The sequence below is a fragment of the Achroia grisella genome, unplaced genomic scaffold, assembly GCF_030625045.1.
Source record: "Achroia grisella isolate CSIRO2021 unplaced genomic scaffold, CSIRO_AGI_Agris_v1 utg1920, whole genome shotgun sequence".
Taxonomy (NCBI): domain Eukaryota; kingdom Metazoa; phylum Arthropoda; class Insecta; order Lepidoptera; family Pyralidae; genus Achroia; species Achroia grisella.
In genome coordinates, this window is record NW_026712695.1 from 1992891 (window position 1) to 2010087 (window position 17197).

Sequence of the window (17197 nt, forward strand, 5' to 3'; positions counted from 1 at the left end):
CGTCTGGATTATAATATTTTATTAAATTAAAGTATTTATAACAAAATAGCTGATACTACTTAACACGCCATCTGTATATGAGGTTGAATATTACTTTCGTCCAAGCAAGCGAGTCAATGTACCCCTTTAAAAAGTGCTGAGAAAACAGAATTACTTATTTGCATACATCCATATTTCACTACTGAAATGGTTACCTTTTCGTCTATTCATTGAAACACAGATAGCAGTACTTGCATTTTTTGTAAGCAGGTATTGTATTACATAGTCTCACCTAATTAGTGGCGAAGTATCGAATTTATTAAAAATTTATTACTTTTATGCTTGTATCAAATGGAATTCACAAACAATATATATCTTTTTTCTATTTTATAATTAATAGTACCTAATTGATTCATAGTATAATCAAAAGTAGACTTTAGAGATTAAAATCAACATACATTTTTAGTATGAACTCAGAGATGGTGATGGTGTCATACAACACGGTGATGGACAACATGGTGACATATTTGTCATATGGTTCGTAGAATATTAAATAATAGAAATCCTGACCAATCGAGTGGAACATGCTCTTTTATGCATTTTGGCAGTAAGTTGTAAATAATGAAACAACTTATTGTTTGTGTATTACTATATAGAGTGTTGCCATTCTTGCTCAATATTGCTCATTCTTGCTCTTTGTATCCTATAATTTCACATTTTAATTTAACTGTCAGAATTAAATTATTGATCTATGTCGAGTCCTATAAATCCTTGGAACACAACAGAAGTGACTTTTCATAAAGACTCTATGTTAATTTATTAAAACTACTTCGCAAACAGCAAATAAAAGTCCAGTTTTAATTAAACTTTATTGAGTAATTTCCTGATAAGATAAGATAATAATTAAATATGTAAAGCAAAACATTATAACTATTGTCTAACATATTCAGATAAAAATATTGATTGTTCTCACTACAGTGAAATAAATCTTCGTGCAACTGTACAAACGAATTTACACAATGTCAAAATCCTAATAAACATCTAATTAACTGACATAATACATTCAAATTCTATGAGTTAATGATTAATATATTTTTCTAGTTATTTGAAAATTATGCGTACACATATTTTTTATAATAAAAGAGTTATGCGAGAATTAAACTTAGGGAAAATGAAGAATCGCCTACCACAAAGCTTTACAACAGCACGCAGTGAGTTAGGTACGTTCTATTCACACTGGCCCTATATCACATTATATTGTATACTAATCAATGACTCTTTTTATCATATACGGCCTTCTCTGTAATTCATACATACACATTGTCCTTCAACTTATTAGAATATATTCATATGGTACAAGTATGAACAATACGTATCTAACAATTTAAAACATTGTTATACAGATATTGTCAACGTCATTCGCATTTCAGTTGTATTTAGTACAAAATCAATAAGTGTACACTCATATTTGTATACATAATATATTAAAATTAGCACCTAATTTGTAAAGCAGTAACTACTACAATGTTTGCATAATGGATGAAGCTTCGTTACGTAATTAACATTGAACATTTATTTTATCTAACAAACAATACCATTCTCTTTCTAATTTCCTACACATAAAAGAGTATGACATAAAATATACGTTGAAAATCTTCCTTTAATAGCCTGCTATTCCGTGGTAATTATATATTCTTTTATTTAATACGTGCATTTGACAAATCGTTATACTCTCTTAATAATACTGCATTATATGATCAATACCCATCTTTGAGAAATCCAGTAATATGTTACATGAATTTACTATATGGCAATCACATTCAATCTATTAACTAATATTAAATACATATATTCTAAGCTACATCTAATGAGTAACTTATTCATAGAAGTTCTATTATGTAACATTTAAACATTTTTATTAGTCAAAATATTGGAATGTTATAGGTATGTAAGAAGTTTAGGCCTTAACTTAATGTAAAATATTTATGAAAAAAAGGGAACAGGAAACATTACATAATGTAAAAAAAATTAATGAAGACCTAAACTTGATCAGGTAAATAACTTATAATCAGCATAATCTGATAAAACTATAGATAGATAGAACTTAATATTTCTATACGTTTTAAAATTATAAGACCAAAATTTTTCAGTTTTCAATAGAATTAATTAAATTTTAGAAGATTTTTTTTTAACTATTATTTTAGAAGAAAACATCTATTACATGAATTTTAAAAACATAATATATTAACATCAGTATGTTTTTATATAATAATGTAGCAGACAAAAAGAACATTGACTACTATCTTAAAGATTACATTCATTAATTACATCAGTTTACATCTTAAATTTATCTAATTAAAGCTATCCCATACAACTTCTTAAATTGTGCTTACATAATTCGACAAGAAAGCGTGTGACGTACTTTTGCTATGTCCGATAATATTATTATGGCCTCTGTCGTTAAGCAACAACTGTTTCTATGGGTACACATCCGTATTTCTCAGCTAATTCCCTGAGTTTCCTGGCACAACTACAATGCGTTTAGTTGCATAACATTATATATACGCGTTACATTTATTAAGTGTATAATAAACATATCTCTCTCCCTATTGAAGGTATGTATCTATTTTATGCGAATGCCACCTAAAAGTAAGTGTATGTAAAACTCAGAACTAATTCTGCCTTACATTTAGGTACATTATGGTGTACTAATGATATATCACTCAAGCCAAACAATGTCCACCATTTAACGTAGCATTGACAAGAAGTAGTACCTAGATATATCATTGTGGATTATATATTGTTATATTGTGGTACAGGATAAAAAGAACTTTAACTAGGTAATCTTTAATCAATGTAGATACATGTTCAATATAGTATTGTAGTCCTGAAAAGACTTGGAAGTGATTACTTTTTTCTAACCTTCACATTATTTTTCACTCTACATGCATATATATTAATTTTAATATTTAAAGTCAATCATATAATTATTGATTGGTGACATCATTAGTATTTCTTACAGACTCCAATGAAAACTGGACGCGTACCACAAAGATAAACGTTACATGAAGTAAGATACGACACAAGACTACTTTGTGCTAATATTTTTATGCACTAAACATTGATCTATATTTTTATGTAATGTGAGTTCAAATTAATATAATCATCTACATGCTAATGGCGTTTCATACTTCAATGCAAAATATTTGACATTTACTTATAGAGTAGACTAACCTTTTCCATCATGATCCCAATACATTCCAAGACACGCCCAAGGATAGTAATTGACAATCGCATATAAATATTTAACGCTAAGTGTTTCTTTAGTATAAATTTTATTTTAAAGTATAAAACATTCTATTTAGGTAATTCATAAGATACTTTTCACTTAAAGCATTATTAAGCTACAGATTAGGTAGGACCAGAATAGAGATAGACTCAAATCAAACTCAATAAATAATTTACTCAGTGTAAAATTGAGATAAATATACTAATATTTGTATATATAGGATACCTCTTTTAAATTGTAAGATTTTGTAAAAGTATTAAGGTAGATAAGTGAAAAACTATTTCATTTATAAATATGCTTCAGCCTTGGCGAAGTAATCTGCCTTTAATTTTTACGGCTAGAAAATACTTAAGTCTACGACGCGCATGAGGAATAACAAGATGTTTCATTGGCATCAACGCGAACGGCAGACTTATAATGTTTTCTAACTACAACTGTACACTAATATAGATCATTTTTCTTGGCAATTACATTGTAAAAGTTTGCTGCTTTTCAAGCTCTTTGGTAAATAGTAACAATGCAATACACTTTCAGCATACATCGAACAAGTAGCTATACGAGACAAACATTACGTTCATTAGTGTTTCTTTGTTAAAAAATATGTATGCCATTATTACATTATATACGTACACGAGTAAGTCTATATAGTGTTTAATATATTGCGACTTATTCATAAGAAGGGATTTATTTACAAAATATAGGTACTATTATCTGTTCAAAGTCATAAGAATTTGGAGTTCATAAGATCCTCAAGTGGTACGAATTAATAGCTTCCTAAGTAGTAGTAAATGTACCTAAATATATTGATAAAAATTCGTCTCACAGTATACGCTCGACTTATATTCGCTTTATCAATATAAAATTCTAAAATTTTGCTACAATAAAGATATGTAATTTTTGCTATTTAAGCAGAGGCACATGTTGATATGTGAAGTGATATCCCACGTTGTGTGTGAAAGCATGGCTTCAACAATCAAAGCTGACATATAATTTTCTAATGTTAATACAATAGATTACACACACATACTAAGGATATTAACCTGTCATATTTTCTTATTTTTATTAAACATTACAACATGAAACGAAATATTATAATATTTTTGTTACAATTAGATCAAACAATTAAATGAACTACTACAGGAACCTTTTAAAAAAACAACTTCTATTAACACAAGTAACATCTTTCTACATTATAAATATATTATTATATAATTTCAAATCAACATATCTGTATAATAGTTTGAAACAATGCAGGTATTGTATGTATACATTAATAATTAATTTACGTTCTTTCAAGCAATATCATTAAACATTGGATACATTCAGAATAATAATAACCATACATTACAAATCTTGTATACAATTACCACCAGTTCATATTTCTTTCCACCTCCATTTCCCGTTCACGATCAATAATTCGATTTTTCTTATTAAAGTTCAGTATCCAAACATAGTTTCTTCTCTTCTTTATAATCCTAATAAATTCTATACCCACGAAACACTTCCTAAAACTGTAAATAAATTTTACTATAAAATAAATCCCCTAAAATTCCATATAACTACATTGTACTAAGCACATTTTATATTCACTGTCTTCAAAAATATACTTAATAACGTTTGAGCTAGAATATAAATTACAATGTGACGGTTGTAGCGAGAGTCGTAAGCAGCGCTATAGGCAGCGTAGTTCCGGCTACACTACTGTAAGGACCTGTGACTGCACCGTCGCATGGAACGTGCTCCAATTCTGAAACGGACATAAATGTTATTTAGAAATAGAAATAATCTTTATTCAAATAAACGCAGTACAAGCTCTTTTGAATACAATTTTTTTTTCTGCCATTCATTCGGAACGAAGTTTTATCATAAGAAACTTTTTGCTTTATGAATAGACTAGCTGTACCCGCGACTTCGTCCGCGTAAATAATGAAAAAATATTTAACACAATATAAGTCAAATAAATAAGTTTCATCGTTTTAGCTTTAAACACCCTTTCAATCCTCTTGCAACCATTTTTCTATCTCAGGATCAAAATGTCTGTTTCAAATATTTAAATGTTATATTTAAACACACTTTCACATTTACAATATAAGTAAGGTACTTAATAAACTAACTCTAAAAAGACAAAGAAAAAAGTTTAATCGTTTAAGCTTCCACAACCACACAAACAGCAAATTTCCACAATAACTTTCATTCCCTATTTTATTTTACTACCCCCCCCAAAATTTTACAAACATTGAATGACATATTTATTCTAAAAATAAAGTTTTAAAAAATATTAGTATTATAATAAATATGTATTTTCATTTAAATTTTTGTTTTGTTTTGGAGCGTAAGACTGACAGAATGACAAAGAGTTACTTTCACAGTTATAATTTTTCTACAAAAGACCAATGAAAATAGTTTCATCGTTCTAGTTTAAAAAATACGAATTTAAAATAAATACGTAAGTAAATTTTTTACAAACAATGAATGTCTTTTGTATCTAAAAAGATTTGTATTTTGATATACCATAAAACGCCATGAATTTTTTACAAACAATGAATGATCAATCAAATCAGAACAATATTAAAAATTGCACCTATTTTACTTTAATCAAACAATGATGCAATCCGATGTGCACTTCAAAAAGCGGTTTATCTATTTTACGTACAAACTCGAATGTCATATTATTTATCAATATCTTTTATTGATTCATAATATTTTTTTGGGGTAATATACAAACAATGAAATATTTTATATTCAACAGCCTCACAACTAAGTTTCAAGCCTCTAGCTTAAAAAATGGTGTAATAAAATGACTAACCATTAAGGGTAATTTTTTACATACATTGTTTATTCAAAATATTTCATTCCAGCATTAAAAAAAGTCCGTTCTCAGGTCTGATGTATACCAAATTTTATTCAAATCGGTTGTAGTTGTGGCGTGAAAGCGAGACAGACAGACGAGACAAATAGAGCGCAGCAGGGATTTTTGTCGCAGCACAAAAATATATTTTTGTGGGTACAAACCAACCATCTAAATAATTTAAATAGTTTCATAATATATGACACAATGTAATTTATTTTATAAAAAAGACAGTTAGTTTTTATTTTAGTGAAAAATAAGAAAATGCTATTTTGATACAACAACCATATATTTATTAATACCTATACTTTATTAATTTTGTGTTAATGCTTTTTAAATAAACACCCACACATTATTTCTGAATAACCTACAAAAATGGGTAACTAATTTAATTTCGGATAGTGCCACACCACAACATTATTTAAAAAATATAAATAATAAAATGTGAAGAAATTGTGATTGTTATTAAGTTTTTTTTTAATAAGTTCGTCAGAACAGAGAAACAACATTTGACATTGGACATTGACTTTAATTTTTGTAATTTATATTGTAAAACTTTAAGTTGGGCTAAAATTTCCTAAAAAGTTTAAAGAAAAACACATACATATATACGATTTTACATATAAATGTCAAAAAACAATATTTTCTAAAATGATGATTTTTAGTAAACACGCGATGTGTTGTAATATAGTGGTGTGAACTGTATATCCATTTTGATCCCCTTTCAACCCTTTTTTCGCATTAAAAAAAGGTTTTCTGATATAGTGAATTTGATACTAATTTAATTTTTATTTTTTATATTGGCGACATCTTTAAGTTAACATTACTTTTGTATCTAGATTTGTATTTTGATATACCATAAAACGCCATGAAGCGATACAAATCAGAACAATATTATTACCTACTTTACTGGCAACGTTGAAGTTATTTATCGTTTATCGTCTATCTTTTACTATTACATTAAGTAGTAAGACATCCAGTGTATGTGTTTAACTAAGACAACTTTTATTATAAAAATATATATACACTTGTAAAATAATGTTCTTATTACGAATGTTACTTATAATTTTAAACTTATTTAAAAAATATTATACTTATCACATTTATATGAATTTGTAATATTTCGCATGTTATAAGCTATTAAACTTAAATCTATCATTAGATATTACGTGCATGTAATAGTCATATTTGCATAATGCATAAATTAAGACGAGCTATATATTAAAAATATAAACCACATCGTAATAACAACCTGGTCATTAATTATAATAACAATACATTATATTTATACTTAATCAATTTGTGGATATTTTAGGAGTCAATAAACAGTTAATGTCTCCGTGTAGGTATATGTATAAGTATTTCTTATTTGATATCGTTTCTTTATATATTTGTAACGAAACAAGATTACTTCGGAGAAATTCCTCCTATCGCCTTGTATGAAAAGGCAGAATCGATAACTTCATTATCCGGTATTGGGTTCGTTAGGACACCTTGCTTGCCTTCAGCTAAGCTTATTATTATTTTATGTACACAGGTAGGTATCACATCGAATTAAATATTTCCAACAAAAACGTTTCATGTTGACAAATAACAACAAGTTATGAAGTAATATTACCGCATTATCACACAAAGAAGATACCTATATATAACATAAACAAAAACAGACCAAAAATTATACATAAGGAATAATGAAGAAATTTATGAAAAATACCTACACACGTACATTTGTATTTTGATAGATTCTATGCTGGCCAGACTACGGAACTTTTTCTTTGAAGATATACTTTTTCAAACTATTATAATTACTATTGACCGTAGCTGGCCAGTACAGCTTCACTGAATAATACAATACAAGCGCAAATCACACTCCAAAATCGCGCCCTCGCGCCGCGCCAAGGACTGAAGCCCAACTTCTGTCTGACGAATACGACTATGATCTGGGGGCCCCGGATTGCACCCCGGCTTAGGCCGTCGCAATTTCGATTGGACGGGGAAGTTACATATTGATACGTAACAAGAATCAAGGATATGGATTTCTAAGAAGATAACATTAATAGAAAAAAATAATCGCTGGAATTAAAAAACGACAAATAGTAATAATACATAGTTACAACAAAACACTACGAAGTTAATAAAATATTAGTTAATATTAGGTATCTATTTACTCACCCAGTAAGAGCAAATCTGGTGAAGGACTGCATGATGTGAGCAGCCAAATCTCGTTCTCTTGTGTGATACTGTAAGGACATATTCAATGGATGTCCAAAGACATATTCCATTTCATCTCCATGCATAACTCCCATCCATTCGCCCCAAAGGCTGGTACTAGTGCGCTAAACAAATAAACATTGAGTGTAAATTAAAAATGGAAATTAGAATATTTTATTAGTAATAATTGAAGTGTAAATATAATACAATAGACGACGAAATCATGCGCACACGGCATTTAAGTCATAATTAATTTAGATATATTAAGTTGAATATCTACTCAAAATTCACGAACCTACATTAAGAAATATCTGAGTTATGTGCTCAAGAACCTATCGACATATTTACGTTACTTCAATAAAACAATTTTGCATACTTTTATTAATTCAGAATAACTTCCTATATTCCTATTCCTAATATTCCTCTTTGCATGAAACTATCACACTGCCTATAAGGAAATCATGGTGAATACACTCGGTTAACTATTTTTTCCAATTATCTATATTCTCGCACATCTTTTATATTCACGACGTAGACCCATTTATTTATCCAAGGCTATCAAAGCTGAAAGTTCTATTTGATGTAGAACGCCAAGTTGCGCATTGTCCAAATGGCTTGCGTGGCTATATCGTAAAATATCTTGACTTTTGTCAAGGACTCAAAACCGACCGACTTTAATCGTAGGTACTTTAATGCAAAATGAAGCACTATAGTGGCCTTGTTATATTGATTATTCTATTATAGCAATTGTAATAGCCCTATAAACACAGCAGTTATTGTACAAAAGTACAGTTGACAATAATAACAAAGCAGAAAGAAGTCATAAAATATTACAATAGATCATTACTTATCAGTATATCAGTCATGTAAAATATATATATTATAACCGGAGACAAAAAGCCAAATAAAGCCGCGAATGGATTTTCGCCATTAATTTTAAATACATATTAAATTAATGTAAACGCTATACTAGATAATTAATGACTGTAAAATATAAAAAATAATATCAAGATGATAAGTAACTAGGTATATTTCTTTCCTAATTTTGTGAGTGAGTGAAGTGTTTGTGAAGTGAGGACATACACAGGTAAACAACCTGATTTCCTACGCCCTTCCCTTTTTCCTTGACGCGTATTTATCTTCAAACTTCTATTGAATTAGGACTGGATGTTTTTGATGACTAAAATGTGATTTATTATTAAATATATTTTATTAATAAAAAAATATATTATAGTAATATTTTTATGAACTTTATTATTTATTATAAAAAAATAGCTGAAATTGGTGGATCTTATTTTTATTTAGGTATATAAAGGTTTCAGAAGAAGATTTAGAGTTGATTTAAATGATTTGTTTAAAGTCTTTATATACAGCAATAAAATAGTATTTTATTATTATCTTACTACTACTTAAATATAAATACCTCATACTCTTTACGTATACTTTTCATTACAATATAAAGACAGTACTCACTCGGTAATAAGTAATATTTCCTTCTAATAACAAAGTACCGAACGGGAAGTAGTAGTAACTTTGGTTGGAATTGATATGACATTATTATACCCATGGTCGCGACCTTTACGTGTTATTTAAGAATCTATTATAAACTTGTAAGCGTTAACATAGTAATTTTTGTTATAGGAAAAATACTACTATATACTTATATAGGTTTTACTGCTACATAATTCGACTCGAGCGTGAAGTAGATAATAAAAACCTTTTATTAAGAAAGTCCACCATTGTAATCATTAATATCTTAAGAGCTTTTATCTTTTACCTTTCTTTATGTACAATGGACTAGTATAAATAATTCTTGTATAATACGGAATATATTTTATAATGATAGTTCTCTACTCACTCCACTGTTGAAAATATTACGCCTTTTGTTTTATAGACTAAAATCTATATGATACATAATAGCAATACGATATATTTAGCAAGATAAGCGAGCGAGAAATACAATAGTTTTTCATTAAAGGACTACAAATAACGTAATATAGAAATAGAAATAAATTTTATTAGAATAAACATAATATAAGCACTTTTGAATATTTTTATTTTTATAATTCTACCTCTTGTTCGGAAAACAGTGTCATCATAAATTATAAGAAACTTACATGTTACTTTTTTAAATGAATTTTATTCAGCATTAAATGTTTAAGATTTTGCGTATTATATTTAATGTATTGTTCCTGATTACCACATATACATTTTGTTTAATGAAAATTAAAAGAATTCCTCCTGTGCTAACGGTATACACAGGGTTAGCAGTATTAGTTAAGCAAGAAGTCAGATTTGGCCGATCGTATCGAATTTATTAGGTAATTACGATGGTCTCTGGAAGGACCTGATATGGTACATTGCTGGCAGTAGGAACTCTAGTCTTTATTACTAAGATTCCCAACACACTGTCTATACTTATTATTGAATTAAATCATACAACTTTATACAAAATAAGGGGTGAGATAAAACAGCATTCATACGACTAAAAGCATAATGATCAATGAAAACGATTCTGGCTTGTTCTGTTACTTGAAAGAAATTAAAAACGTCTCATTTAAAAAAGTCTTAAATTAGTACTCAGTCCACTTAGTAAGGTTTTTGAGTTGGGCATTAAATTAAAAGTTCATTTGGTCCGCTTAATAATGCAAGCTGCTCGGGCGAGCCAACTTTATGCGTCGTCATGTACCTCTAATATATGTATGTACACACTCGTAGTACAACCTCGTAAAAGGTCAGCTCGCATAAAATGTATAACATTTTGTATAATTTTATTACGATGCACTGTTTCGTGTAGTTTTTATAACTTTACAAACGCTTTTATTCGTTCATTGCAAAAATATTAAATTTATGGTGTATTTTAACTAAAACCTATACATTTAAATAAATTTAAGGGAGTATATAGTAGTACATAATATATATTTTAGATAGCTAGTTAGATTTTAATGACAAACTTTACTGAACAGAAATACACAAAAAAAAATACACAGAAAAAAGGAGAATTTATAACAAAAAACCAGAACTTAACTAATATTCTGTAAAATTGTTTAAAATAGGTTGAGCACCGTTATGTAATAGAAATAGAAATAGAAATAGAAATAATCTTTATTCAAATAAACTTAATATAAGCACTTTTGAATAGTCAAGTTTTTTTATTTTACCGCTTATTCGGAATGCAGATTCATCACAAGAAGAATAAGCAAGAAACTTGTGTGTTGCTCTTTTAAATAAATATTGATTTACTTATATTTAATTAACAACAAGGATTAGGCATGCGACAATCAACATAGAAACCGCACCGCAACGCACTTAATCTCTGTTCAATCAGATAACATTGTAAAATTTTAAGTTAGATATTTTCTACAAAAACATTATTATCATTTATAAATTAGAAAGAAACCTGTTTAAATTACGATAAAATTGTAATGAAAAGTGATCTTTGCTATACGATATTTTTAACATATGATAGCTAAATTATGATTAGATGTTATTGCAACTGCATATGTCATACATGAATAACTAGGTATGTGAAGTAATTAATTGATTGTTTTACTTTTAATTAACATACCTCTTGGCTTGAGTACGTCGACCAATTTTTATATAAACTTACTGAATATTACACCATTCATAGAAATTAAAAAAAATAAAAATCCGTTTTGTTTTTTTAGGATAATCCGTTTATGGTCCGACGAAGTAAATTAACATCCACATTAAATTGCGTATTAACGAAGAGAATTGGTATCAAAGTAAGTATATTACTTACTTTGATACCTTACTTTTCTTTCTGTATTTTGATGTTTTATTTACATTAAAATACAGAGAGAAAATTTATAAACGATAAAAATTGAGGTTTTAATATCTCTTATTAAGTTTAAATATTTATTGATAGCTTCTAAACGTTTACAATATTAACAAGGGAAGTGATTCAATCCCGAGTCACGTTAGCTGAAGACTTTCGTTTTCGCCCTAATCGTACTTTTGGAAGAAACACGAAAACAGGTCAAGGTTAAACAAGTTAAGGACGTTAAATAGCTAGCCTAAATTAGATAAATGTCTTTGGAATTAAAAGGTAGTTAAAAAAACAATTTATGGGGTCTTACAGTCATTATGATCAAATAGAAGAAAAAAGAATGTAATACAATATACGTGATTTGATGGACGATTCCTACACTTAAACTTTTGTAAATATCAAATGATTAATTATTATAATTAAGACCTACAGATATAGGACTTACTTTCGAATATACGAAGAACGTTCCTATAGATGAAGATAAAGGTGATTTCCATACTTTTATATCCACTCATATTTACTTGAGACGTTTACAAATTTAATAACTAAGATCGATTGGGTTTGCTATTTTCTTTCGAAAAATTATACAACAACAACACAACACTTACAACTTATATAATTTTTCAGTTCCCAACAGCCAAATATTGGAATGTAAATGCAACTAAAGTCTTACCTGATAATAAGAGATAACCGTCCCCTATATATGTATATATGAACGACACTACCGATATCACGCTATAAAATGACGCTCAATGCGATCACCAAATCATTGAAATTCCGTATAACTAAGATGTCATGACTCTTAACCTGTAATTTTAAAACTGTAACATAGCGTATCTACAAAGTAAGCTGTTTAACAGCTGAAATAGGTAAGACTAACATGGGTACGCAGGCAACCGTTTACAGCCTGCGAAGAATGCGTTTATTTCAAAACTATAATACATTTATCAGTAAAATATAATACATCGGTTTGGACTTGTTACTGTAGTTGTTATTTTAATACTTATTTTGATATAAACTATTCCTTTCCCATTACATTTTAACAACTTAAGGTATATGAATCGTATTCTAAACCTCCTGAATTATATGAAACCTTAACACACAAACAGGGTTTCGCCTCGCTATAATATTAGGATTTTATTATATGTAAAGATGTACTTGTATGTGGACCATCGCTAGCAAATGATTACTTGTCTATATAGATACATATACACTCTGTTTAGATGCCCACGTTTTCCAAATATGTACTATTTGTATATGTGGTCTCGGGCACTTATCAACTTTCTTGTTCACAAAGGTATGACTTAACCTTCGACCTTTGAATTGTAAGCGTAACTACGGACAAAGTCTAAATTCTGGGAGCTTTTTGTCAGTAACATTATTAGATCTGGAGAGCTTACAACCTTTAGACGTATGCGAATTTTTTTATTTTTAGAATATTATATTCTTATTTATCGATATACTAGTATTGTTAGTATTCTCAGGGGTGATAGTATTGTCTTTTCAAAAAGCACCTAACAAAGATAGGTAGATATAGGATAAAAGAAATAGTGATTATTTTTAAGTGGAAGACAAAAAATTGCTAAGATAAGTATAACAGCGTTTTGGTGAAGTATATAAGGTAAGTGGATGAAGTTATAATATTTTAAGGAAAGCGTGTAAGGATGGAATGGCACCTGTAGACGAAATAACAATTGGTAGAGTTTCTTTTTCTATCTGCCTTTGTATTTTAGTTCATAGTCAGATCAGTACATTATTATTTTTATTTTCGTTCTTCGATATATTATTGCATGAAAATATACTAGTGCTGTCGATATAAAAATTAAATACTGTTAGGCTAAGTATAAAGGGAAAGAAATTAAAAAAAATAGAAATAAAACTCGATAAAACAATTTTACGACTTATAGTGAAAATTAATGACAATATTTTTTTATCCTACCTTAAACTCTGATTTTGTTTTTTAATAAAATTAGATTTACTAAAAACATAGCATGTATAAATTGTATAAAAAATGTTATTATTGTCGTTTATGCCCTGAATTACTCCAAAGAGAATGCAAGTTAAAATCTGGACAAAACTTTGTATGTCAATTTATATTTCTCACTGATTCTCTGGTGTTAGAAATACTGATACGAAACCAAAATGTACCGAGCGAAAAGTTGTCAATGTCTGATTACTTCATCTGATTTTTCTAATGGATTTTAATATTCTTTATGTTATTGGCAAACAAGCTGTCTATTCGCCTGATGATAAGTGGTAATCGTCGACTAATTCCGGAGATTCCGGAGATTTTGAAATAGTTCATATCAACTGAAACACTTGATGTAACCGACCCACTGGTAGAGACTGTCATAAAAAATATGACATAAGAGGTCTAAGGTATCATATATGATAAATAATATTTGACTTTGAATCATTTTTATGAATTTTGCTATAAATATAGATTCCATATTAAACCGCATTAGGAAAGGCTCAATCAGCTGTGGATAAGTATTGGACTAATGGTAATATTAAACCGTTACTAATTACGTCATACATAAAAGAAGAAAATCAGTATTTTGTAGAATTAATCTTAGTTGTAGTCATCAATGTCTATAGAAGAAATACGAACACAATGATAAAGTAGAAGCAGTGTCGAGAGCAGAAATGGAACGGCGACGGGTCACAACCCAAAATAGCCCGTTGTTAATCTGTGACCTTTGGCTTTGCCAGTCTGGTCTGACCCATGGCTAATTTATTAAAGCTGGCCATAGCCGTTTGTCGTCTGTGGTCCACTTTAATTCCTATAATCTATTTTATACCTACATCAAATATACACGGTAATAATTTTAATGACATTAAGAAACCAACATTTTAATTGTTAAATCAAAATGTTGATACATTTTATTGTAAATACATACATAACTAGTTGTCTCAGCAAACGTTGTTCCTATATAAATTAAAATCGCTATTAAAAATATAGGAGTTGGTAATAGAAGAATGAAAATTTAGGGTTGTCTGTGTAATTTAATTAATTAATATGGGCTATGAAACTAACACACTTAGGGCTATAAAAAATAAATAGTAGACGATTCTCAGACCTACTGAATATACATATAAAATTTTATAAAAATAAGTCAAGCCGTTTCGGAGGAGTATGGTAAGTAACAAGTAACAGGAGAATTTTATATATAAGAAGATATACATAGAAAACACCCAGAGCGATACAGAGATCATGAATTTAAATCTTCGTACCGTATGAGGAATCGAATCCGGACCGGATGTAATTTTTGTTAAACATAATATGAAATAAACAAAAATAATCTATGTATTTATTTTATTTCACTCAATTGTTTTCTGTACAGTATTTATTACATTAACTTATTTTATAACAAATAGTAGTGAAATTATTCTAATATCCATTAGTACCTTTATAATTATTTAAATTGCAAAAAATAATTAGGCAAGATTAGTTAAATGCAATATTTATTATAATTTATTATGGTCTATGTCGTTAACCATTGTGTCAAAATATTTCTTCTATAATTGTTATCTGTATTTCAGCGTAAATTGTGTATTTTGATTGAAATGAAAAGTTAGTCTTATCGAATAATAGCCTAGATTATAAGATAGATATTTCTGTATAAATAATGATACTAAAATCTAATTCATAAACGTCATTTTTTTATACTTTACGTCATTTTTATTGTAAGTACTTGTACACATTACACGAAAGGAATATTCACCATGGTAAAATAAAGCAGTATTTTTATTTATTATATTATTATTTTACAGATTTCAATCTACTATGAGCTATGAGTATTTTAGCTATAAATTGATGGCCAGACGTTCTCGCAATGTTAGCGTGATAATAAATTCAAAACTTAACAATATACTTAATTATTCATTTCGTGAAAAGACAGATAGTACCCGACCAATGCCGGGCTTGTTTTCGTTGCTCGCGGCCCATAAAATGTCTCCGGCCGGCGTGGCAGCTCGTCAGTCAAAACGTTTCCCGCCGACAAATCGCCAGCTACGCCGCCCATGTTAACTTCCTGATTTATTGTCCGCCATTTATCTCATTTTTTTTCATATGGAGACCAACGACGGTGCTTTTTTTCACATTATCAGAAATTTACCTCGCTACTTTAGTACTTGTTACTTGGTCTGTGTGAGACTTTGTGAAAAATGGAATAGCTATTAGGATTACTGATATCATTGCACTCTGTTCCACGTAGAATAATGTAAAAATCTCAATACAATGTATTTAGCAAGCATTTATTTTAACTAAAATGAAAGTTTTTTATTGTTGGAAAATCTGGGAGAGACGTGGCAATTAAACTTTTGTTCGTATCAGTCTGTCTGTTCGAGTAAACTTCTTCTATACTAAAATCGACGAGGTATGTGATGTATTTTCTCTTAATATTGTGATTAATCAATAAATATATAAAAAAACAATCGCATTCATTTCGCTGGAAATTACCTAGCATGATCGATAAAATCACAATGGGACTAGCCATAAAATCATAAATAATTCGCCTTAGGTATGTGACACTTGCAGGTCCATACCCACAAATTAATAATATATAATATATATAACCAATATGAATTGTTTCTTGTTGAAGTTGATTGAAAAGTACTTACATACGGCTATGTTTGTTGCTCTTTTGTTTTCTAGATTTGACTATGATGACCTCGTATTTTATGTCCTTGATATTGAATACAAATGTAACAGTAATATTAATTTAATAGTAAATCAACCTGGTTTAATAATATCGTGACATTAACTCGGTGGCAGTTTATTCCAAATTAATATCTCTCAAAGCTTTCTGTCTGACATCGATTAATTTAGGTTTGAATATTTAATGAAGATATTGCTGTTTCAATGTTATTTCGATTTCTTTTGTGGGTCACTGTAGTCATTATATATTATATAACAACTACGGTATAGTACTTGTTTGAGTCATGATTGTTAATTAAGGTAATTAGTACGCGGAAGGAGAAGTTATTGAACCTTTATAGGATCAGTAGTTTATTAAAAACTGTTGTAGCACAATAATTAGAAAGGAAGCGAAGCGGAATATCAAGTGACAGTTCCACG

At 28.8% G+C, this 17197-nt stretch overlaps 1 protein-coding gene across 1 annotated transcript in view; it reads right to left on the minus strand.

Moving 5' to 3' along the window:
• Positions 1-8284: 8284 nt before the first annotated feature.
• Positions 8285-17197, minus strand: part of LOC131841795 (acetylcholinesterase-like) — a 62182-nt gene continuing 53269 nt past the window's right edge. The window contains exon 5 of the mRNA XM_059190122.1: positions 8285-8452. Coding sequence (XP_059046105.1) covers positions 8285-8452 — 168 coding nt within the window. The remainder of the gene's footprint in view (positions 8453-17197) is intronic.